The sequence below is a fragment of the Ixodes scapularis genome, unplaced genomic scaffold, assembly GCF_016920785.2.
Source record: "Ixodes scapularis isolate PalLabHiFi unplaced genomic scaffold, ASM1692078v2 PGA_scaffold11__112_contigs__length_91849675, whole genome shotgun sequence".
NCBI classification, from domain to species: domain Eukaryota; kingdom Metazoa; phylum Arthropoda; class Arachnida; order Ixodida; family Ixodidae; genus Ixodes; species Ixodes scapularis.
In genome coordinates this window covers 57,608,403-57,633,424 of record NW_024609837.1, presented here as the reverse complement: position 1 = coordinate 57,633,424, position 25,022 = coordinate 57,608,403, and the positions used below count along the sequence as shown (strand labels likewise).

The 25,022-nt window shown below is 45.7% G+C and overlaps 1 protein-coding gene across 1 annotated transcript in view; it reads right to left on the bottom strand.

The window, feature by feature from the left end:
* Positions 1–1,372: 1,372 nt before the first annotated feature.
* The window catches only part of LOC120847836 (aldehyde dehydrogenase, mitochondrial), a 38,192-nt gene continuing 14,542 nt past the window's right edge, over positions 1,373–25,022 (bottom strand). The window contains exons 4-12 of the mRNA XM_040219737.3: positions 24,373–24,452; positions 21,847–21,958; positions 16,116–16,358; positions 13,585–13,687; positions 11,086–11,270; positions 10,176–10,340; positions 6,911–7,068; positions 3,211–3,325; positions 1,373–1,494 (exon numbers count right to left, since the gene is read on the bottom strand). Coding sequence (XP_040075671.2) covers positions 1,462–1,494; positions 3,211–3,325; positions 6,911–7,068; positions 10,176–10,340; positions 11,086–11,270; positions 13,585–13,687; positions 16,116–16,358; positions 21,847–21,958; positions 24,373–24,452 — 1,194 coding nt within the window. The 3' untranslated portion in view covers positions 1,373–1,461. The remainder of the gene's footprint in view (positions 1,495–3,210; positions 3,326–6,910; positions 7,069–10,175; positions 10,341–11,085; positions 11,271–13,584; positions 13,688–16,115; positions 16,359–21,846; positions 21,959–24,372; positions 24,453–25,022) is intronic.

The following is a 25,022-nucleotide window of genomic DNA, read 5'->3' as shown; positions in this document are numbered from 1 at the left end:
AATAGGATGGTTTAAGTGTGCATTCTCTACTGTAGCTTATTCAGCCACACCAAGGGTCAATGGGCCATTAGGCAGCACCAACATTAAGGGAGTGAGAGGAGACTACCTGCAAAAAAGGCTGACTGATGAATGAAATACTTGCCTCAGAACACATACTCTATTATTTTCAAACTTGCACAAGACCCACAGGCCATATCCAATGAATGGTTCATTGAGGAAAAAAATTGCAGGAGGACACTTAAGACTGCTTATGTGAAGGAATGCAAAAGCATTCCTACACGCAGCGGATTCCTACAGGCACCGCGCCACGTCTTCCTATCGCACATGGCGCTCCGGCGGCGACATCACGCTCCCCCACCGCGCAGGCGCGGCGGACTCTGCCGGCTCCACGCCTTCCATGACGGTGCATCTGCGCTGCTGTGCTTTTCTTCCGAGTTCTTTTTTTTTAATGCGAAAGCATTAACTGTCCCATGGAGCGAGCCGACGTTAACAGTTTGAAGCGCAAAAACGGCACCTAGTTTCCCCGATCCCAAAGGAGCGAAGTAAAGCTGATGGGTTTCGCCTTCAATTCCATGGGCTGGCGCGCATCGACGGGGCTCCCATTGGCCGCTGCGCTCGTCAGTTTCCACGACCGCTCACCCAAGGTGCTGCGTGTCCATCAGCGTGCTGTTAACATGAAGACTCCAGGGTCAGCGATGCTTAGAGGAGCACGCGTGCTGACCGGCGACGAAGGTAAGCAGCAGACGAAAAAGGAAGCAAGCGAGCGGCTTGCATGCTTTCGCATTCACAACTCATAAAAAGTGCTTAGGTGTACCTCAAGCTTTTTTTTTTTTTCTTTTAGGCGCGTCTGCTTTGACCTTGGGTGCCCCACCAATTTTCCTGACGAAGCACCTGATACGAAGCGTCGCAGCCAATGGGAACGTGTTGCAGCCATTTTAGCTGCCATTTATTTAGATGCCCGTTTTTCGCGGTCACAGCCAACGTGGGCTGCGCTCCATGGGACAGTTAATGCTTTTGCATCGAAAAATTTGGAGGCAGTCCAATGAAGGACACAGTGGTCCCAATTCTGTAAAGACCGATCTCACCAAGTATTCCATGCATGAATGACGCCGCCATAACTAGTTCACATAGGGCAGGCAGCAGTGCAAAAGACAGCTCGTGTCTCGTGCTCTGCTCGTGCAGACCCGCAGCAAGGTAGTCGCGTGTGCAGGAAGGCTACAGTTCCCAGCATACCGGCAGAGGCAGCGTAACTAAACAGAGGTGGTGTCTGTCTATAGGAGAAAGCTTCATGAACAGATCAGGCCTTCTTTGCATCCAGCATTGCGAATAGACCTACGTTCGTTTCCCTAGAAGAAACACTTCAGACTTTTGTTAAGAAAACTTTTTATTCGAAGTTCACGTAAAAATTCAAAGTAGGCACTTGTTTTGAGTGTTGCAAGTTTGATCGCATGCTTGTTTGACCTAGCTGTTCTTTTCGGCCATCTTGACGACAACCTATAAAAAAGGATAATTTCCCCATACTTGTTATCAATACCAGCAGAAAAGCATGGTCTGATCACAGTATACTTTATTAGAAAGAACCGGAGCATCTAGACAATGTTCTGCACTTATTTAATAGGTAACTTCTTCCAGCTCTACACAGCAAACTCATATTCCAATTTATCCATTAAAAATCCATTAAAAGGGTTTGAAAATTGAGTTGCAACACTTATTTCCTTGCTCATGTATGAGCAACGTCATAGCACCATTTCAGAAACAAATTTTTCGTCGGAAAACACGAGAAAATTGAACTTAATAATGCAATAAATGATTACCCAATTATCCACTGGTTGCAAGTCAGTAATCATTTCTTGTGTTTACCAACGAAAAGTTTGTTTCCGAGTTGGTGCCATAACACTGCTCGTATCTAAGCAAGGAAACAAGTGCCCCTACGCTTCAATGGAATCTCCTTGCGTTGTAAGTTTCGCAGAGCAGCGCCGCTCCGTAAAAGTACTGCTCACTTGGGTAGATAATTTATGCTTGAACACAATCGCAACCATTTGGTGGAGGAACCAATCATAGAGGCAGTTCACACTGGACTCTGCAGTGTGTCTGTTCTATAATACTCACCCATCAAACAAAAGATGAAAAAACAAGAATGACCCCAGTGCAGCTGCCAGGGGGCAACCATTCAAAAGCGACCTGTCCTCTTGTTTCCAGCTGCCAACTACTGAATGTGATACTAGTATCGCAATTTTCCATTTTAGTATTCCTTTCAGTGGAGAAAAATTGTCTGACTTAGTTAAGAATGCCTTTTTTTTGTAATGAACTTTTACATTTTATGCAAATTGTTGAATATAGTAACTGACATTTGTTTTTATTTGAAATTGTTTAAATCCCAAGTATTCTTGAGTAACCAATGTGCTGTTTATGAATGGCTAGCCTCCTGCAGAGCACGAGTGTAGCCAATCATTGCGATTGACAGCAGGGAGCCCAGCGACGTCTGCAACAGGTAACATCCTCGAGCAAAAGTGCTACGTGCGGAGTTTGCATTTACGGAGAAAATCCTTTTCTGGACCTTGTTACTATGTTTCTTGCACAAATGCAATAACTGGGTGTACGTGATTGACTGCACGAGATTGCTTGGTGTGACTGAGTGTGGGCGGTTGGCCTTGTGTGATTGGCCGTGTGTGATTGGCCGTGTGTGATTGGCCGTGTGTGATTGGACGTGTGTGATTGGACGTGTGTGATTGGACGTGTGTGATTGGACGTGTGTGATTGGACGTGTGTGATTGGACGTGTGTGATTGGACGTGTGTGATTGGACGTGTGTGATTGGACGTGTGTGATTGGACGTGTGTGATTGGACGTGTGTGATTGGACGTGTGTGATTGGACGTGTGTGATTGGCCGTGTGTGATTGGCCGTGTGTGATTGGCCGTGTGTGATTGGCCGTGTGTGATTGGCCGTGTGTGATTGGCCGTGTGTGATTGGCCGTGTGTGATTGGCCGTGTGTGATTGGCCGTGTGTGATTAGCCCTATGTGAATGACCACATGTGATTGGCTATGTGTGATTGGCCACATGTGATTAGCCCTATGTGAATGACCACGGGTGAATAGCCATGTTTTGATTGGCCTAGTGAATGACCACATGTGATTAACTGTGATTGTATGTGAAAGGACATTTGTGACTGGCAGTATGATTGGCAGTGTGTGAACAGAGGCTGGCTCACCGACTTGACTTGGGTGTACGCCTCCAGGCCGTACTCCCCGAGCTCTCGGCCGATGCCGGACATCTTGTAGCCTCCGAACGGGACTTGGGCACTCAGCACATCGTAGCAGTTCACCCTGCACATATTCAACTGGTAACTCCACAATGCCCCACCACCTCAAGATCGCATCTTCCGAGAGATCTCCCAGAAATAACAATTCTTAGACTTGTATACGGTAGCAACGGGGGCCCCAGAGTTTGAAATTCTGAGCTACAAAAATTCCCCGTATAGTACACGACCCCATTACATTTAGACCCGTCTGAAAGAGAAAGCTGAAATCCAAATTTGCATTTTGGTAACCATAGAATGCTCACAATCATTTGCAACTGTGGGTTTCGCTCGTGTCACTCTTTTTATTACTGCAGGTGTGAATTACATTTACCATTTCTGCTGGTATAATCCGACAGAAGTTTGTCTGCGAAACTGGAATATTACATAGGTTTTCAGTGCACTCAAGCAGAATGGATGGTGCTTGCACTCGGGTAAACTTTCATACTTAAAATCGAAAGAATAGAACACGGAGAAGCACAGGACAACCACATTCTTTAAGCATTCATGTACAACTTTCTCGCTTTTATCAGTCCAACTCATTCTTGCGCAAACGCTTCACGTAGCCTTTGAAGTGCTTGGAATCTCTCAGTGACGCTCTTGGTTATAAACAAGTCTCAGTGCTTCCGGGCCTATTTGTCTTCAAATTCAAAAGTGTTCATATCAAGCTTCTGACAAAAAAAAGAAAAAAAAAAAAAGCAGGACACGGGCAGGGGTGCCCTAACCTCCTGAGAACATATGCGTAAACCGAATACTTAGTAAACGTCGTAGCACAAGCAAGAGAAAAAACCGGCTGTGGTTCCCAAAGAAAGAAGCAGTCTTGCAAACAGCGCATGCTGTGTCCAAAGTGAGCAAAATAAAGCCGTAAATGAAGAGTTTCGTCACGTAAAGCTTAGCATATTTCTATTTGAGGACAGCTCCAATTCGAGGTTTTTCGGCTTCCACAGATTTAGATAAAATCGGTTAGGGGATTAACTTCTCAGGGTTTATCGACACACACCGAAAACGCAGACCCCTGGTTACAACACTGGCGTTTCAAACCCACTTTAGACGGTCTGCAAAAATTGGTTTCTCAATGCGTTGTGCTGCAATTTACTACAAAGGTGCGGCTAGGTAATGTTCGATTACAACAAAAAAAAAAAAAAATTAAAAATACACTGAAAAAAAAAAAAGTTCTGAGCAATTTTTCGGCAGCATTCGCAGATGATGTCTCGACCATGCTAGCCTAGTTTAATTTGCGGCTGACAGATGTTGGAAGCGTCGAAGGTGCACTGGTGCCAAGCTTAGCAGACAATTTCATTATGTTGGTGTGTGTCTCTCTAATGCACAATTCTTAAAGTGCAATAATTTATTCATAAAAAGTAAAAATTGAATAGGAAAACAGGCATTTAAATCCCTTGGGATACCCCATTTTTGGTACGGATATGATTGGACCAGGCGCCGTATACTCTCGTCTCGCGCTGCGCCATCTGTCGGTGGCAAAGCCAACTATACGAGCACTGTCAGGGCGTCGTCTGTAAATGCTACCGTAGACTGTCCGAAACAGGTTTTTCTTTTAATGCGAAAGCATGAACTGGGGGGTCCCATGGAGCGAACCGACGTCATCAGCTTTCAAACCACGCCAAACGTTGGCCAAACAGCACCTAAAATCCCTTTTCCGAAGTGAAGCCAATTTCTGGTGGATATGCTCCCATTGGCTGGGGCGCGTCCTCAAGGAATGAGACTTCCTTTGGCTCTCGTGCGGCATAATTCAAAAAAAAAAAAAGCCACCAGAGAAGCCCTACCCATGGCGGCGCAGCGCACGCAGCGGCGCGGCCACTGGTAAGAAGAGGGAGCAACGGCGGCAGAGCCAAAGCCTGTCCGGGCAACCCCTTGACTGGAAAGGCCCTCAGAGCTCCTCCTCAGATGTTTCGAGCAAGTCGTTCTCAAAGATAAATCTCTGAACGGTGTACAGCTTGTGGTGAGGAGTCGCGCTAACCTCGTGACCGAAACAGAGTTCAAGGCGTTAGGGCGTTACTTTGTTGTTTCATGTTTATCTCGACCGACGCCATGTTTTTGGCTCTGAAGTTTGTACAGACAACACCTTCGAGTACTTTTGAAACGAAAAAGGGAGAAAGCTTTGCAAGTGACTTTTCAGCCTCAGAATGCATGACAAGAAACTTTGTAAATTTAAAAAACTCGGGACTTTGCGGGATGGTCATGGACTTCGGTGCGGGCCTTTTTCAGGGCCTGATTAAAGGTTTAATTGAGCTTGGGGCCCATGAAGATTGGAAGGAAATTCAGTACCCGGGTGCACCGCCCACCACAGTGCCCGACAAGGGGTAGGTGCCATAACAAGAAAGGCTTGGCTGACAATTACTTTACCAGTGCTGCCCGGGCACTATACCCAACTGCGGTTGCAGGGACAAGACCTGTCTCCACTCGAGGTTGGCCCTTGCCGCCTAAGGTGAAAAAGGATGGAACAGATCTGTGTAGAAGAAAAGAGAAAGAGGTGGAAGAAAAAGTGAAAGATGAAAGAAGAGAGTAGAAGAGGCGATTGACTGAATCATCTTGGTTGGGCCTAGCCAGGACATCCGTCTACAAAAAGCAGGGGTCAATTCAGTATATTGCCACACCCGGGGGGTCCCAGAGGGTCCAGACATACCCCGCACTCAGCTCAACCACCAGGATCCTCTTTTCCCCAGGTATGGGTTAAGCCACGCACAGCCAGGCGTGGGTCAGTGAACCCAAATGGCTCGGCGCTCATGATGACGCCACTCACCAAGCACCTACTAGAGCAGGTGCCCCCTGCGTGTGGGTACGGTGGCCCACGTGGCTGGGGTCCGTGGTGATGCCACTTACCAAGCACCTAACACCGAAAGTGTAGGCAACCCCTGTGGGGTCTCTTACTGAAACTACACATTATATTCGCATAATGTTTCGCTTATAGTTCCACAACTACCTTAATATACTGGGCAAGCGCCCACTCAAAATTTAAAGACAATTGAGAACAAATGGGGGTGGGCACTTGTCCGGTCATCAATTTTACATATATAAATGTACTGTGCGTATTTCCTTAGATCTTACAAATTCGAGAATGGGTGCTTAATGTGGAATGGGCGGATGCACGGTATTCTATGGTAGATGCTCCGTGCATGCGATACGCATGGTATTGTTGCTTTGCAAGGTGGTAATCAGGGCACCGTGACTCTTCCAATTCAAACACTTCATGCTTCTGAGAATTTAATACGGAAAATGAAAGCCAACAGAGAAGCTCTGTGAAGTACTTCTGGCTCAAAACTGGAGACCATCGAAATGTTGCAGAAGTGAGCGTGCCAAAGTGAAACAAATGGAAGAAAGGCAACAACATTTTCCCCTCAATATATCCATTCAATGCTTCCCATCCTGAATAGCAGCATACATGCTCCACCTAAACAAAAATAAACCTGTACATTGACTCTTTCTTTGTACTATCCCTTCAAAAACAAAACCCGACCACTGGGAAACATTTAATTTATTATAAAGAAAATTTGATTGTGAAAGGTTTAACAAAAACGTTTTGGGAGAGTTTGAATTCAAAGTCAGACCGAATACGCCTAGATCATTTGCCGACGACAAAGACTGGGTGACTCACCAGACTGTGCCGGCCTTGAGGCCAGCGGAGAAGTGAAGGGCTTTGTCGATGTCACGCGTGAAGAGGCTGGCGGCTAGGCCATACTCCGTGCGATTGGCACGCTCTATCAGCTCGTCCACATTCTCAAAACGCAGGATCTGCATCACGGGCCCAAAGATCTGCAAAGCAGGGAGAGCAAAACAAAATGGCTGCTGTATTTTGATCGATCAATGAAACCGTCAGATGCAGAGTTGTAATGCATGACAAACAATGGGTAAGTGCAGCATCTTGTGTTGCCACTTCGTTTAATCACGTGATATGGCCATGTGATATCATGTCATGTGATATGTACGTGGCACCGCAACGTGACCCGACATCACGTGACCATGCCGCACAAGTTCGCGTGACACTGCGACTTGACAGCCAACGTAACTAGATCGAATTGCATTGTTGAACATGATGAAATACAGCCTCAGTAAACATGGACAACGAAGAAAAGAAACAAACACGACAGGAAAACTGCTGACTCGTAACAGAAGTTCATGAAAAGGAAACAAAGTAAACTTAAACAGATTACACACACAGATTAAAATGCATGCCTACCACGCAACTAGAGGCCGCAGAGATATCGCCTTACCAATTGGCACTCATGTTAGAAGGTACGTTATCTCCTTTTCAGGTAATGCCACCGATGGCTCACTGACACATCTGTCTGCCAACGAAGAGAATGCTTCAGTTATCTCTCGAGTCATTCTTTCTAGGTGTCTGCCCACAACAACTTTGCGCCAAAAGGGAGGCATGAACAATCCCTGTAATGTAGTGGTAGGAGTCCTCCGACCGCAGCCCTAAGAGAGTAAGCGTGCTCTCTCAACCTTTTAAACACCTTCCTGTCTGGCCAAGATAAGACCTTCCACACGACAAGGGTATCCGGTAGACGACACCAGATGTACGGGTCACAAACAGTTTTGATGTTTTCTTGTGCACTTAACTTGTAGACGTACTTCAGCACTAGCACTAACTCACGCGCATACCTGGCTCATCTTTTGTGGAGCTGAGAACACAACAGGCATCCCGTACCCACCAGATGACACCACATGGCATCAGAACTTTCCACCACAAGTCACGCGTCACGAGAAGCGACTTGTTAAGTCACATGACATGCCTTGTCACAAACAAATTTGAGTTGGCTTCCGTTTGAATGTAATTCTGCACAAATTGTTCACCACTGTGGCCTGCCAGGATCAGGCAAGAGTCACTAAACCTCTGCCAAACACTGCATCTCCCAAGCTTCCAACCCTCAATCATCAGTCACTATATTAGGGTGATCCAAATGAACTGAAGGGCTGGTTAGCTAAGCACGGCAACGCACAAGTAACTAGACGGACAAGAACTAATACAAGAAGCGGACAAGACCAATGCCACCTAGAAACGGACTTACTTTTTGTCCATTAGTTGGTATTTTTTATTTTATTATTTATATATGAACACTGCAGACTCATTTGAGTAAGCAGGAGTGAAAAACATGTACCGTAATATCCCGAGTCATCGCCCATCCCCGAGCCAGCGCCCACCCCATTTTTTGGGCCAATATCGATTTCCGAAAAAACACCGAGTCATCGCCCACCCCTTCAAATACCCCAGCGCTGACTCTCCGATCCGCGAACACTCATCCTATTCGAATGACGCGGCCGCGGACCTTACAGTTGGAGGACGTCCGTGACAAAGTAAAACGAAGGAGGGAAAGACACTTCTTTTTGTTTACGAATTTCCTCCGTGAGTGACCCCAAAGTGGTCGTGTATCCGTGCGAAAAGAAAACGATGGAGATAACAAAATAAGAGTTTGTTAATGTAACCGCGGAGTGTTAGGTCAAAGTCTGTCTCCGCCGAAGTAAGGTCACCGCGAACCCGCTCCTTCTTCCCGCCCGTCGCGACCGCGGTTGTGCAATATTTTAGGCAAAGCCAACGCGTAAATAAAGCTTTGCTGGAACGCCCTACACAGACGTTTGCAGAGCGTCCCAACCGTGCATCGGCAGTTGTGTCGGTGAAAGCGAATTATTGAATGACCACGGCCTCCGACGATCCGCGTTCATATCCCGCCGTGCACGGACGCACGTATGTACGCACCAAACAAGAAAGTTGCGCAAGAGCTTGCAATTGACAAGGCGCCCGACTTGGCCCGACGCCAAAGTATTTGCCAACGCGACCGCCGGCTTTCCCGCTTTCCCATCATTGCTCTGGGTCGCTTCTTTGGTCCGTTCGCTCGCTCGCTCGTTGCGCCTGGTCGGTTTTTCTATTTTCTTGTAGACTTTTCTTTCTTTTTTATTTTACTAACTAGGAGAACATAGTGGTGACATTCTTTCACGGAACAAACGTTTGCGCTATATGCAGATCGGCGGTGTTTCTAGCGCGTATGCAAGCAACGGACTTCGCTATAGTAAAATATTCTTTCATGAGCATCTTTTTCTATAAAACAATGAAACTAAATCGAGTTTTGAGTTTGATGTATCTCTTGTGCATCAGCGCTAGAGATACGCAGAGAAAAATAGGCGTTTTTTTCCGTTTTTTTTCAAGTGTTTGTGCTCACCCACCGAGACATGGCCAACCCTACTTTTTTAATGAATTTCAGGCGGTAGGGGGGTGGGCGATGACTCGGGATATTACGGTAAATGTAAAACAAGAAGGCATCAAGAAACCATCTAAAACAGCAATTATAACAAGGTATAAATACAATATACTTTCATTGAGAAGACCGATCAATATTATATTTATATATCGCTAGTCCTGTCCACTTCTACTAATTTATGTCTGTTTCTCTGTTTCACCAAAGGGTGATCTCCGATATAGTATCACCAGCTCATTGCAAGGGCTTATTAACCAAACCTCAATGCATATTAAACAAATACGGCAAAAGACTGGCAAGGACACGAAGATGGGAATAGCACTATAGTCCAGTCCTATTCGTGTCCTTTTTTCGTCTTCTGCAGTATTTCTGTTTAATATGCTTCATCTGCTAGCCATCTTAATTTAGCACAGTTCCTTCATGCATGTTTTACTGGTAGGCCATGCATCGAGCTACAATTCTAATTGAACCTGCGTGCACAGCTTCCTAGCAGATGTTAGCCGACGCAGCTCCATGCAATCTGCACATTCCAAGGATGTTAAATATCTCGATTCGCCGGCTGCCATCTAAATGCCATTATCCGGCCAAATTTCATTGGCTAACCAATTGCCATATAAATATATCCATTGGACGGCCAACTGTCGTCGGACAGTCGACACCACTGACCTCCTCCCTGGCGATCCTCATGCCGTCCTGAACATTAGCGAACACCGTGGGCTCCACGAAGAAGCCCTTGGAGCCGTGCCTGCCTCCACCACACAGCATCTTAGCACCTTCAGCCTTGCCGGAGTCGATGAGTCCTAGGATCTTGGACATCTGCTCCTTGTCCACCTGCGATTGCGTGGCACATTGGAGACTGGTCGAGTACCACCTCTACAAGAACCACTTTGAAGTTCGATGTTGAGCAAGCAACTCATCACAGTAACATAGGCTCAATGGGGACGAGTTTATTAAAGTTTAGAGTAGCGAATAAAGGGTTAACGTAGAAGACAACCGATGCAAGAACCTTTTTCGTATCACCCTCAACCAATGTGCTCTGCCGTTCCTTTTGAAAGAAATGCACATGTGTCGCTTGTCCCATATTTTTATTCCTTCTTTGTGACTCAACTTTCCAAGGAAACTCGTCTCCATGTGGCCCCGCAGTACTTTTGGTCGTTTCTGCTGCCAAAGAAATCGTTCTCGCATCACCTAGTGCAGTGGTTCTCAAATAGGGGTCCGCGGACTCTCTGGGGTCCGCGATGGCATCCTAGGGGTCCGCAAAGCCCTGTCTCATCAGTCAAACCCGGCAACATAAATTGTCTTTTTTCACATTGAGAAGAAACGTTCCAATTTGCGGGCGAGTTCTCTCGTGTGTATGTCAATAAGATAAGTCTACTTCACAGTACCTATTAGTTATATTCATTTATTAAATCACTATTACAATTAACCTATACCTTTTTATTCCCCTCACTCAACAGGGTCCTCCATCGTCTCCGCCCATCTACAAAGGGTCTGCAAAACATTGGTTGAGAACCACTGATCTAGTGGAACATGAAATGGTTCAACTTAGAAAAGAGGAGACTGCAGGGGCCCCTACCTGTGGCCCCTGGGTGGTGCTGGAATCAAAGGGGTCCCCCAGCACCCTCTCCTTGGCAAGCTCCACGCTGCGTGCCACAAAGTCATCGTAGATGGCGCCTTCAACAAAGATTCGAGAGCCGGCGCAACAGCACTGGCCCTGGTTGAAGAAGAGGCCGAAATGCGAAGTCTGGATTGCCTCGTCCACTGCAGGGAACCGCAAGGAAACACAATGTGATAAGAGGCCGCAGTCCTCTGCAGTTCACACAGCTACTGACCCGTGCAGCGTCATCCTTACACAGTCCCAGCTGAAGGCTGCCTACTCCGTACTGTCCGTGACGGTACCGACGGTTGTTGATGAGGAGTTGCAACTTGTAAGCGGCGACTCGACAACTGTGTTTCGGACCACATAAACGTGCCATGTTTGATGCATGACATTTTATAACACATCTTTTTTTTTTTAGCACGGAATGTGGCATATATAGCACAGAATGTGGCATATATGGCAGACTCCTAGCAGTTTCTTGCAACACACCCGTGTTACAAAAGGCTGTCACACTGTATCAGTATTTGGCTGGATCTCTTGTCCAGACTGATCCTGTGCCCTGCACTGGCCTCCAATAAGTGACCCAAAGAAAAACCAGCACTATGACTTAACAGCAGCTTTTTTCTTTCATGTGAACTCACAAATTTGTGCATTCGACAGCGAACGCACAAAACACAATGATGCATCATTTTTGCTTTAATCGTCTGAAAACAAAGAAAAAAAACAACAAGCAAACATTGTACAAATGCTGGACCTTTTCAAGTCCATCTCCCGCCAAAAATCCGCGAGTAAAAAGGCGCTCGACTTTCAGTCGATGCGTCCGCAGACGAGATGCGGATCGCAAGAATCTACGATGCCGTCTGCGGACGAAAAACGCGGTCAGGTCCGTCATGTGAATCGGCTATAAGCTTCGTGGGAGGTGTATAAGTCCTGGTGACTTGTGGTCGGAACTGATTGCAAGTCCTTGTAATGTAAAACAGTACCGCAAGAATGGGTTTTCTGGGAAGTGTTTGCAATAGTGCTCCCACATATGGAGGGACAGTGTGTAGGAGGCAAGAAAGAAGAGAACGAGAATGTGCCTTGGAAGAAACTGGAAGCCACAAAATAGCAGGGTCAAAGCTGGGACGTGCGAGATGCAAGCTTTGAGTTCCACTCTCGCTGGAGTGCCGAGCTATGGCGAGATTTTATTTCCAAGGTGCTACACACGGCGTTTGTGCAGTTGAGGCCCAAAATGCGTACAATGCTCATCTGTGCCATATCGGCGTGAAGCAACTCTCAATACATTTTCTGCATTACCACCGACTTTGCAACAATGCTGCGAGAAAGGGGCAATTTTTTTTTTTTTTTTTTTTTTTTTACCGGTGACATTTTGCAGGTATTTCGGTGTCAGCATTTCTTGCCTGTCATTGCAGCGGGATAAAAAAAAACCTCTCCCCCTCATGGTGTTCGGAAAGAGAAGTCGGGTGTTCCCATTGGCTGTGCCATTGGCTGTGCCATTGGCTGTGCCATTGGCTGTGCCGACAACCCGCCGATAATGGCGCAATGATCAGAAAGTGTCGTCTGCCAACAACAACTCCAAAACAGGCGGTTTCGAACATTACTCCTGTTATACAAAATCCCATTTTTGCAGCATCCAGTAGCTACGCATAATAGTATTTTAGAAACTTCCATTGCGTTTGATTTTACCATAACATCTCTACTTTTCCAGTGGAACTCGAAACACAAAAAATATGTTCTACCAAAACTAGTCTCCTTGCGCCTGCCATCTCCGCAGAGCTTCGCCTCGTTTCCCTGCCGTGCGTCCCCCTCTCTGCTCATCGCTGAACGTCAACGTCGCTCCTGCCCTTTACCGCTCAACAACACCGAAAAAACCTGCGCCTTCGCTCGCGTCGGCGCAGGTTTGCTGTAGCACTTTAGCCCAATGAAGGCAAAAATTGTGTTGTCATATCCAGTCTACAGGGTACTCAGCTACACGACACCACTTTGCCCACACAGCTGTCGGTTTCACTTCTTCCCACAATGTGGGAAAAATGGCAGCCTTTTTAATGATGTATGTACATTTTCTCGATCCTGGTGCACACTTATCGCTGCTATCAATTTAAGAAATTAAATGAAGCAAATGATAGTGAGGCATTTATACTATTTGCTTAGAAAAGTTCTCATCTGGGAAGCTGTTGTTAGGAATAAAACGAATTGAGCTACTACCGTAACATTCCATAAGGGCGCCCTCCCCCGAGAGATTGCCAATCCCGTTTTTCTGGCTACATATCCATAGCGTAAAAATTCCGAAACATTGTTGGTTTAGCCAGTGATCAACAAATGCACTAAGAAGACAAATGGTCGGATCGCAGCGTACGCTACACTCAGACTTGGTAGAAATGGTACAACATTATGCACGCTTCCAATAGGGGCACGATCGAACAATCTTGACGGCAATCTTTTCACGCCTCGTGCAAAAATGGGGAGACAACTCACGATCGGCGTCCTTAAAGACGATGTTGGGGCTCTTGCCCCCCAGCTCCAGAGTGACCTTCTTGAGGTTGGAGCGGGCAGCAGTCTCCATCACCAGCTGCCCCACCTGGGTGGAGGCAGTTGCCAGGTTAGACAGGAAACTAAACCAGACATGCTGGCACAGAACAACTGAACAGTCAACTAAGAGGACATTTCGTGTAGGATTATTATGAACGTGGGAAATTTGGAGAGACATGCTAAGAAAATTGACGGCAAACTTTATCTCCAAAGTCCTACAATGCATGGAATGCAGTACTTAAGGACCGATCGTTTAAATTTGTATAGAAGACATTCAGCAGTTCCTTCAGGGAGTGAAGAAAAACCTGAATTTTTTTCATTTTCCCAGGCTAAATTTAACATTGAAACTGACTTGGTACAAAGGTCATGTTGAGTCCATTTTTCTGCCAAATTTAATGGGAACTAAATTAATATCTTGTAGACCCCGAGATGGGAAACAATAAAAAACGGACGAATTGTGTTGGTCCTTTTTTTTATTGCTCCCCATCTCAGGGTTTACAAATATGTCGATTCATTACCAGCTCGTCTGCACTCTATCACTGCTTAAATTGGTACATAGCTCATCATGAAATCAGGCTACGTGACATCGATTTTCCTGAAAAATTTAGCGGGGAAACCGAGTTGGTGCTTCGGCTAAGTTTTATCAATCTCCCGCAAAATCGAAAAGCAAGGACGGAAGGAAAACCTTTTGGGATAGGGGGTCCCCGTTAAAAAGCATTTAATGGTTTGAAACTCAAATGCACTGCGCGACACCGTTGGCACAAACACCATTGCCGCTTTTTCAAATCTCACTTTAAACGGTATTGGCGGGTGCCAAAAAAGATCCTCACCTGAGCATTTTGCACAATGCCAACAGTTTGGATGACAGACCTTCACTTCTAAAAGGGAAACGGAAAAAATGGGCAATCGCTTGTTTGTGCCAACGGCATCATGCTGTGTACACGGACAGTGCTACATTTTTTAGTCCTCATCTCTTTCCACTTGTCCAGTCACAATTTGGGAACCTCCGAAATTTAGTGTTGATGCTGTATCGTTGGCAGGCCCAGGTCTGCATGCTAAACAAGTCATTAGTGCAGTGCAGGACCATTAAAACTGCCCAACTCTGAATGGTGAAAACATTCATTTAGTCGTAGCAGAGGTGTCACAAACATATGCCAATCTTCAATTTTCTCGACCGGATATTGGGTGCACTTTGCTTTCACTCAATTACATCACTGATCGAGTAAACAAAAAATGAAAGCCAACATACAACTTTTTAATGCGAAAACAACTGTCTCGTAGAGCAAGCTGACTACATCAGTCTGAAGCACGAAAACGGCTCCTGGTTTCCACGATCCCAATAGGAGCAATTCGCCCTCCGTTCCATTCGCTGGCGCGCGTCAACGGGGCTCCAATTGGCCACTGTGCCATCGCCTCCGAGATCCCGAAGCGTACGCGCGCTAGTACACAGCAGACGACAAAGGGAGCGGATGAGCAGACGAAGGAAGTGGACGAGCAGACGACGAAGGGAGCGGACGAGCGGCTTGCATGCTTTCGCATTCACAACTCATAAGAAATGCTTAGATGTACCTTGAGCTTTTTTTATCACTGAAGCAAGTGAAGCAATGAGGTGTTTAGTACTTTGAAGTCTTTACGATCGAGACTTCGATACAATCTGGCATTCCCTCGCATTCACATTCGTCAAAGGCTGACAATTTCTGCCGGCCTCCCTCCCGACACGATGAGAGCCCGCCTCGGCGGCAGCCACATAACGTGGTCACCTCCGAAACTGCAGTAGTCACCACTGCCGCTTTGAGGCTGCAGGGCTCACCATTGCAGACTGGAATAGGTCTCCAAATGGCGCATTTACCGATCCCTCGTTAGTTTCCTCTCGACTTTTGTCCAGCGGCGGCGTCACAAACAACTGTCCGCAGCCGTGAGTTGGGACGCCAAAGCAACGGCGACGCTCGCATTTACTTGTCTTTCTAGCCGGAACTTCTATGACCAACCGCACAACATCCGACAAAATGACACTCGCACAATGCAATATTTGGCCCCTTCGAGACCACTTTCGATGTGTGGGCCCCATCGGGTGCAACACAACAGCCCAAAGACTTGTTCGAGACACAGTAACAGAAGTGAAGGCCGGAGTGGCTGTGCGGTGCCTGGCCCGAGTCTTCGACCGGCGTGCTTGGCATTCTGTAGTGCCCGTGCGTCGAAAGTTGTCCCAAAGTAGCAACGAACATTGTCACGGGTGGCATTGTTCGTCGACATTGTTCGGCAATCAAATTATTGGAGGCGTGCCCCTCCACACCTCTGGCTTCACCTCTGGTGGCGTCATGTCGCCTCCAGAAGCTTCCTACCTCCGGGGTTGCCAGCATACCCCAGCACATACTTTTACGACATTGTTGGGCAGAAATAGAGGGACATTTGAGGACGCGGCAAGCACACCGGTTGGAGATGCGCGCCAGGCACCATAGTGGCGGCGTCGAGCATACCTCGGTGGACCCGGTGAAGGCGACCTTGTCCACGTCCTTGTGGGCTGTTAGGGCGCCCCCCGCGGTGGGGCCCATCCCTGGCACCACGTTGACGACCCCCGCGGGGAAGCCCGCCTCCGCCACGAGTGAGGCCACGTGCAGGGCGGAGAGCGGCGTCTGCTCGGCGGGTTTCAGCACCACTGTGTTGCCCAGGGCCAGGGCGGGCCCCAGCTTCCAGGCTTGCATCAGCGCTGGGAAGTTCCACTGGGAGAGAGTCGGCGTGCACCCTTTATAGGAAACAACGGCGCAAAACGGACCGGGACATCCGTAGAGTTTGTATAATAACCTAGAGCAGGGGTGGCCAAACCACGGCTTGCAAGCCCCGTGCGACTCCTTGGGTGCTTATAATGCAATTAAATGCAAAGGTGCAAGCGAGCTGGACAAGAATGACGAAAATAATCCCTGGAGAAGGGGAACAAGAGGGACAAAGGACAAACACAAATCTCCAAACACAGCTAGGTGACTGGTGCGCGACCGAAAAAATCCGCCTGGTCCGGGTATCGAACCTGGGACCTCTCCATTACAGGTGGAGCGCTCTACCAATTGAGCTAACCAGGGGTTAGACATCAGTAGAGCAAACGGGTTTTATCAGCCGCCACCAGTCTAACACCAACAAGGGTGAAGCTTGCAATTTAAGGTTATGATTATAATGCAATTAAATGCAAAGGTGCAAGCGAGCTGGACAAGAATGACAATAATTTCAATAATTATCCCTGGAGAAGGGAAATAAGGGGGACAAAGGACAAACAAACACACCTTTGCATTGACTACATTGTCTTCATAACCTTAAAATGTAGGCCGTCCATCCTTGTGAATCCCGGAGAAAAGCTCACCGTAGAAAAGCCCACCGCAAAAACCGGCAGATGCGGAGAAAAGCTCACCAGCCAGTAAGCGTATCAAAGAAAAGCCCACCGATTTTTTTTTTTTCTTTAAAGAAATATTTTTTTTTCAAAGAAATGTCCTTTTTGTGTTATATTTGTTAAACATATTCGGTTAAGCTTATTGCTCCCAAATTAATAATTGTGGGCAAGTGTTTTTTGTGGTTTACTCCAGTGGTTCTCGAATTGGGGTCCACTGACCCTTTGGGGTCTGCAAAGGCATTCTAGGGGTCGGCGAAGCCCTGCCTCATCAGTCAAGCCCGACAATAAAAGTTGTATTTTACTGATGTCTAACCCCTGGTTAGCTCAATTGGTAGAGCGCTCCACCTGTAATGGAGAGGTCCCGGGTTCGATACCCGGACCAGGCGGATTTTTTCGGTCGCGCACCAGTCACCTAGCTGTGTTTGGAGATTTGTGTTTGTCCTTTGTCCCTCTTGTTCCCCTTCTCCAGGGATTATTTTCGTCATCCTTGGGTGCGTAAGTGCGGCTTGCGGCTCAAGATCATGAGGAAAGACATAGAAAAAAAGCACCTTGCATCTTGTCAGCTTTGTGCTATCATACGCACATCGAACAATGTCTGTTTTACGAGTGGGAAGTCACAATAAAAGAACTTATGGAGCCATAACCCCCAACAAAGAACAAAACATTATCTGAAAAGGTGCCACGCTTTTTTTATGGCAGTTTTTCAATTAAATTGGTTCCTTTTTATGGTTTCCAAGCATTTCTGTCTAGTCACCCATAATGTAGAGAAAGGGGGTCATGCATATTGCAGTCAGCTCAGAACGTCTGGCACCGGCGGCTATATCTGTGTGCGCAGTTGCCAGGCACGTACCGACAGTGAGCTTTTACAGTTCTTTCGCAATATGCATCCCACACCATCAAGATTGCCAGTATTAGCAGCCTATTAATGGGACCTGATTCTGAGCATGCACTGTAAACATCGCCTTCAAATATGGCGCCCACGTACTATATTAAAGCGTCGTTGGTAATCAAGGCCCACCAGGACCATCGATGTCTGTCTTCTATAGGGGGTTTATAGAAGACTCAAACGTCGGTGGTGCCAGTGGGCCTCGATTACCAACGACGCTTTAATATACATAAGGAAGCAGGAAAACATCACTTGCAGGGTCTGTACCTGTAGAGTTTGTTTTAGCTTTTCTTCTAGGAAAACATCGACATCACGAGTCCTAAATTAAAAAAACAAAGTCGAAAAGCGCTCGAACAACTTCAGACGGTTATGGCAAAACTAGCATGCCCATACTTCATTTCACATTAAAGGCTCGTTCACACACTCGCGATCCCCAAGGCCCGTGCGCTTTAATATCTTTTATGAGAGAGCAGGCTGGCACCATCTATGCGGTGACCCTGGAACTGCATTTCACTAGAGTGAAGGTTTTGCGGTATTCACGAGATCGGATGTACATATAGTACCTACAAGAAATGGTCATCTAAAACACTGTCCAAAGATTAAAAAAAAATGATGCGCAAAAATAGAAGAATTATATATACTATATAGGACTGACAAAAGTTCCACAGCTACCCAATAGGTAGAGCCAGTATGTTCTCTCATCATCTCAGAGACCTTAAGAGGTTTTAAGGCACACGGTCCTAAGGAGTGGAGAGTGTGGAGAACGCAGCCTTATGCCCAACCGCAGCCAATGTCACGTTTCGACTGAGCCAATCAAGCAGTGCCGAAAGTGCATCGACGTACGGCATTCGTTGTCCATAACACGAGCTAAGCCAATTGCACACAGCGAATGAGCCGTGATCCCGTGACATGGTTTAGCCAATCATGATGCCCTTTCGGCACTGCTCGATTGGCTCCATCGGTTTGTGGCTGCGATCGAACTTAAGAGGGGACACTACCCAGAAAAAAAAAATTCTGCAAAAAACATTGATTTTGAAACATGACATATTTACGTCCACCAACATCTAGAGAGTATTCCCAAAAAATTTAATTAATTTACACTGCATAGTTAATTTTTTATAAATTATTTTCTGTCCACCAAAGCTAAAGAAAAGGTAGGGTTTGGAGCACTTTGAACACATTTTTCTCCGTTCCACTTTTTGGTATAAATTCCATTTTAGTCGACCTATCGTTTGATGATGGCAATACAGAGAAGGCTCGTTCTTCATTTTTCCTGACTGAAATTTAATAAGGAATGCGGCTATGGAATGCTTTTGTCACTTTACAGACGTCTTTTATAAAAAATGTTGACATTTTGTCAAAGACACAGAAGACCAAAAAGTTGAGCAATTTTGCAGAAGTGAAAATTGATAGAAATAAATGACTTCACAAAAAGCTTTCAATAGCCGCACCTCCCAGGCATTCTGCAACATATCTAGTGAATAAAAATCTTGAATATCGTGATAGTTTTCCGACGATAGATTAACTAAACAATGTAGGCGTGCTGCTGATAAAAGCTGCCCTAATTTCCTTCCCACTTAACCGACAGACATGAAATTTTGTTATGCACCTTCTAGCATGACCACCAGCCTACCCTGTAAATTTCATTAAAGGGGCGATGCAACAGTTTTTGTACATTGCGCAAATACCACTTAGAACGGATCCCTGACGCTAATGACCTATGAAACACGCATTCGTTTTTCACCCCACGCAATAGAAGCCCCGGAAAAAATTATAGAAAAACGAGCAGCGTTCACCCCCTCAACTCGCAGCCAGAACAAGCGGCCACGTGATCTGGAGCCGATTATATGCCGCCAATGTTGATCATAGCCACGCGCCGGGGTTGGCAAAGCACAGGACACGCGCTGAGTTCCAGACATTGTTATGGCTCGGCTACTGTCATCGTTGCAGCGATTGGACACGGGCCACTACCCGAATGCTTCTCGAGCTAGTAATTGTCACGAGCCCAAATCGAGTGTCCACGCAATGCTCGGGTCCAGTCTATGAACCGCATTCAAATATCGTCATATGGGTGTACTGCGATCCCCACGTTACGTCATCAAATTTTGCCAAGGAAAGATTGAATGAAAATGATTACTTTTGTCCTTGAAATTACACCGCAACCAAGGCGTTTCTTGGGCAGTGGCGTTGCGTGCGAGTATCCTTGAGTCTCACTAGTGCCAGTAAGCTCGTGTAAAGTGAAAAACATTCCAATTGAATATCGTTGCACCGCTCCTTTAATGTTAAGCCAAGGGTTCAAAAGTTGACCCTCCTAGGGGGTGTCTCCCCTTGAAACAAAGGGTGACCTATCGTCTGCATTCTTCCTTGCCGTTTTGTCCTCTTTCCAATTATTCCTCTCAAGATCAACGACGACTGCGATTACGATTTGCCACGTATACTGCTCCTGTCTCTATACCCCCTGAAAACAAAAACGATGCACAAAAAACAAACAAGGGCACTGTCAGTCCCGCTGTTTGTCTTGCAGTGTGGATACCTTCCCTCAAACACCTTTCATTCATGCATTTTTCTATTGTTTTCCCATACTTTTGCGCTGTAGCTTCCCACAACGAATAGGCCACTCAGCCAAGTCGCCGTCTTGGCACCGACGGTGCACCACCCACGTCAAGCACGCGCTCCGGCTCTCGCGTTTTCGACGGCACATCCGTGAGGAGCCACCCGCAAGAGCCATCGGGTGTGCTTCTGCCTTTTTGGGGCTCATTTTTCTACGAACATAGGGGCATTTTTTCGGGTTTAATTTTTCCCAGAAATCCCGCATTCGTCGGTGTCCAACAAAAATAATGGTATTCATCGGGCCTGGTGTCTAAAAAAACAGAACATGGCCTTGGGATTGCCAAACCTTTAGCAAACAAGTGCGTGAACCAAGAAACATGTATACACATTTAAGACGAGCCATTTGTTGTCTTATAAAAACATACATACTCCAAATGCAACAAGCGTCGTCTTACCCTCTCAGAACCCAATCTCCCAAGAACTACAAAGCACAGTGCGAAAACTATCATGTGCAACACCTATTTCTCGAGCAGATGCCGACAATGAGTACAGTCCCCAAAGTTCTGACACGCCTTTTTGTTGCCAAAAAATGCCTGCAACACTTCCTTTGATGCCTGGTAGGAAATCAAATTCACGGAAGAACAGTTATTGAGAGAGGGAAAGAGGGAGAGAGAGTGAGAGAAAAAACAAAGTAATATGGTTCGGAGACTCCAGCAGCCACTCTGGCGAAATTTCGAGTTTAATTGACATTACTGTAATATCCAAAGAGATGCCCCCCTGAGAGAGAAAACCCAACCCTACTTTTGGCACGAGGACAGTTAGGCAGGAGATAAATTCCGACTGGCAAAAATAGTAGCCTTTGGTTCCATAAAAAGTCTGAAAGGTCACGGGCCTTTGTGACAAAGGTATCGGTATTGTGTTTGACAGTGATAGCGACCACTCGTTCAATGGTTTTGAGCGTGACTAAACAAAGCATAAACACACCCCTCCACATTCTTTTGCTCCAAGTTGTTTTTTTTTTTTTGGTCATACATTTAAAGTTAGCCCACTGCCTGTCTGCACCCAATTTGCTCTTGATATAAAGTGGGCCATCTCTCGGAATGTTACGTTAATAGTCTAATTTATTAAAAGTTATAGAAGTTTTAAGTTTGGTGCGAGGCACCGAAAAGCCCTCATGGCAACGCTGAAAATGTGGCAGCAGATGTTGTAATTAAAAGCTGTAATATGAAGACACTTTAGCTTGTTCCCAAAGCGTTACAAAACATTTGATGGTGTGCAATGAATGCGGGTCAAAATACCGTCTTTAGACTGCCCGCTCAACAAAAAAAATAGCATGACGGGAGGAGCAAAACCTGGGTATTCTAAAAATGTGTTTAATTCGGAAGGCTCCTCCTACCGGAATGATCTGTCCGCACACGCCGACGGGCTCGTGACGCGTGAAGGCGAAGAAGGTCCCGTCGATCGGAATAGTCTTTCCATGGTTCTTGTCCGCATAGCCGGCATAGTACCTACGCAAGTACGGGCACGTGAACCATTGCAGGTCTCGGCGTTCCATTCACACTTTCCAGCAGCAATCTGCATCCAGTAACTTCAGACATTCATAAATAGGAAAATCTATCCACTCGTTGCCTATTTGTTCTAAATGCCACAGAGGGCTTTACACAAGGTGGGTGGCAAGATTTAAAAGTTAAAATGTGCACTAGGTCATTTTGAAAACATGCAAAAATGTTAAACAGCATTGACAGTGGACAAGGCATGCATACTCATTTTTATACAATTTTTTCCTAAATGTTACTACGAAACTTGATTTAAAAGTGACAATTGGCATAAAAATTAGCGAAAACATTGACTTTGCCTCTAGATTTCATTTGCTGCTCTCGCTACTAATTCCAGTCACCTGATGTATTCATTTGGTATTCTTCACTGTGTGGCACTATTGAAAATATTCAAGGAGGTAGAAAGAAACAAACATCTAGAGGCCAAGATACGTTTTCTCAAATTTCGTGCAAATTGCCAATCTCAAATAAAGTTCCCGAGTCATTAGAGAGGTAGTACAACTCGCCATCGAAAATGGTCGAGCACTCGTCACCTTCAAACCAAAGTCTTTGCATTTCTTTGCCAGCTCAAATGAACCTCGACATTGGGAACACGTCGCCCCTACCCGCACTTGCAGACGCCACAAATTTCTAATCCTGTTCCTGTGCCAGTAGAATCTTTTTAGTGCAAATTCAAAACAAGCAACAAAATAACGTAAAGAAAGTGAAGCAATAGTAGTTGCAGCACTGCCATCTGCCAAAGAGTGCACAAGACAAGCTTTGAAACTAAAAGACGAACCGTGACAGGTTAAGAGTAAAATGGAAGCTCCTCCACCTCTTTCCACTTTAGCAGAGCGAATGCTGGAGGAGTTGATCTCTCCAGCGTTCACTCTGCCAAAGTGGAAAGACATAGGAGGAGCTTCCCTTAAAGTCTTAACTAGTGATGGACCAAACTTTTTCCGAATCAAAAATTCGGTGCCGAATCTTGGGATTCGCCGAAGCTGAAGTTTTGCCAAACTTTTCTAGAGATTCGGCAAAGATTCAACAAAAATACATTGTCACCAGACTTAAAAGTTTATATTTCGATTTTTCGAGCGAAAAAGGTTTTTATGTTGTTTTTTTTTTTTGTGCCTGTTGACAGAGTTATTGCTAAATAAGGTGATAGTGTCATTTTTGTGTGTTTACTGGCAATTATACAGTGACCTTTTACAGAAGTGGTGCGACAACAAAGTTGGGTAGTAGTCATGGTATGCGAGTTTCAGTCTTGAGGCCTCATCAGTGCAAGCCTGCAAGTGTGTACGTATTTAAAATAAAGGCAGTCCCATGAGAGTCACCGTTTCGTGCGCGAAAATGAATGCAATGGCTGACGAGTCTTCACCAGAAGAGATTAGAATATTATTGTAAATATGCATGTTTTTCGGTTTGAGTCGCTGATCCCATATTCGCAACGTCTCGTTTTTAACTTTTAAAATGCTGGTTTCTAGTGTTATTAGGACGCATGCGGATGTTTAGGAAGAGGGGAAGAGTTAGGAATATTGGATGTGCAATGTCGAGCATGATAGTTCTGAGTTAAGTTTTATGCGGATAGATTGAAACCACGAAACAATGATAATTAAAAAGCAATATTATTTTGTTTTAGCACAAACTATTTGGGAGCCGAAAACAGGATTGCTGTAATTTCGAGGAGTGCTTTAATGTACTTGCCAGCCAATGTTTCAACTACCTCGTTGACTCACTGAAAAGATAAAATGAAAATCTCGTTATCCAGAACATCATTTGTCACTTGCGCAGTGGCCCGCGTCAATTACTGGTCGATCTTCTGTTCTTGAGGCAAAAAATATTGAAGAAAGCCTCACTCACAAAGACTGAAAAACAGTTACCATGTCACCTACTCCGCTTCCCACCGCAACTGCTGGTAGTACTACAGTACTACACTGTACGATGGTGACAGCACAGCGTCTATTTGTAATCTATAGTCCTATGCCCCATCGCAATCTTGTGCATGCGCAGACATTTGCAAAATTTTTATTGAATTTTTGACAAATATTTGCAAAACTTATCTTTTCCAGATCTGAACTTCGGCAGATTCGGTCCATCACTAGCCTTAATCTGTCACTGATATAGCATCGGTTGGTCCATAATGGACGGCACAAGTGACACTCGTGATTAGTAGCCAAGGGGGTTAACAACGTGCTCCTGCTGACTGTTCCAGACAACGGTAGTCAATCGTCATAGAGCACACTTGAATAGGTTTGTCCTAGGTGTAACCACTTGAATTCTGAGTGGGTGATCTGTGCGAGATGAGACTCAGGAAGCCAGGAGACAATGAGTCTTTTTTAAGACAAATGGTAATAAATAAACAAAATCAAAAAGCAATGAAGCCATACCTCAGGCACTTGACAACAAGGGGAATATCGATGTTGTATGCATCGGCAAACGGCTTTCCATTGTCCAGGGTCTCCAAGCTCTGAAAAACAGCACAATACTCTTTCCTCTTACACGCCATTGGCTCACTCCCACCACCATCTGCTCTACACAGGCTTGCGCTTGACACGCAAAATGCTTTGGTACACCAGTGTCCCAAATGCCGTAAATAAAAGGGGCATTGTTGACCTTTTAGCTCATTTATTTATTATATAACTTGGAAAAAGTATTAAAGCAGCACTAACGTCCTAGAATCGGTGATTTCTGGAATAGAAAATGCTCAAAATTCTAAAGAAAAAAATTTTAAGACTCAAATGTTTTCATTGTATATAAGTGGTAAAACAGCAAACCCTCGTACGTCTCTTCTTATTGTGATAATTCAAAACAGGTTGACGAGTGTCGTTTTAAAACAGGCGCTTTTGCAAATTCAATTTTTGTTAAAGGGGCCCTGCAATCATATCTAAGCGTCCACCTTTTTTGCGGTTTCCACGTCTCTTGGGGTTCGGGAAAGCCAGTGGGCACGGAGAGAGTAACTAAATAGCAGTGAGTCATATTTTAACCGGATGACGCGAAAACCTCTTCCACCTACGGGGGCGACCCGCGGTGCCGAAAG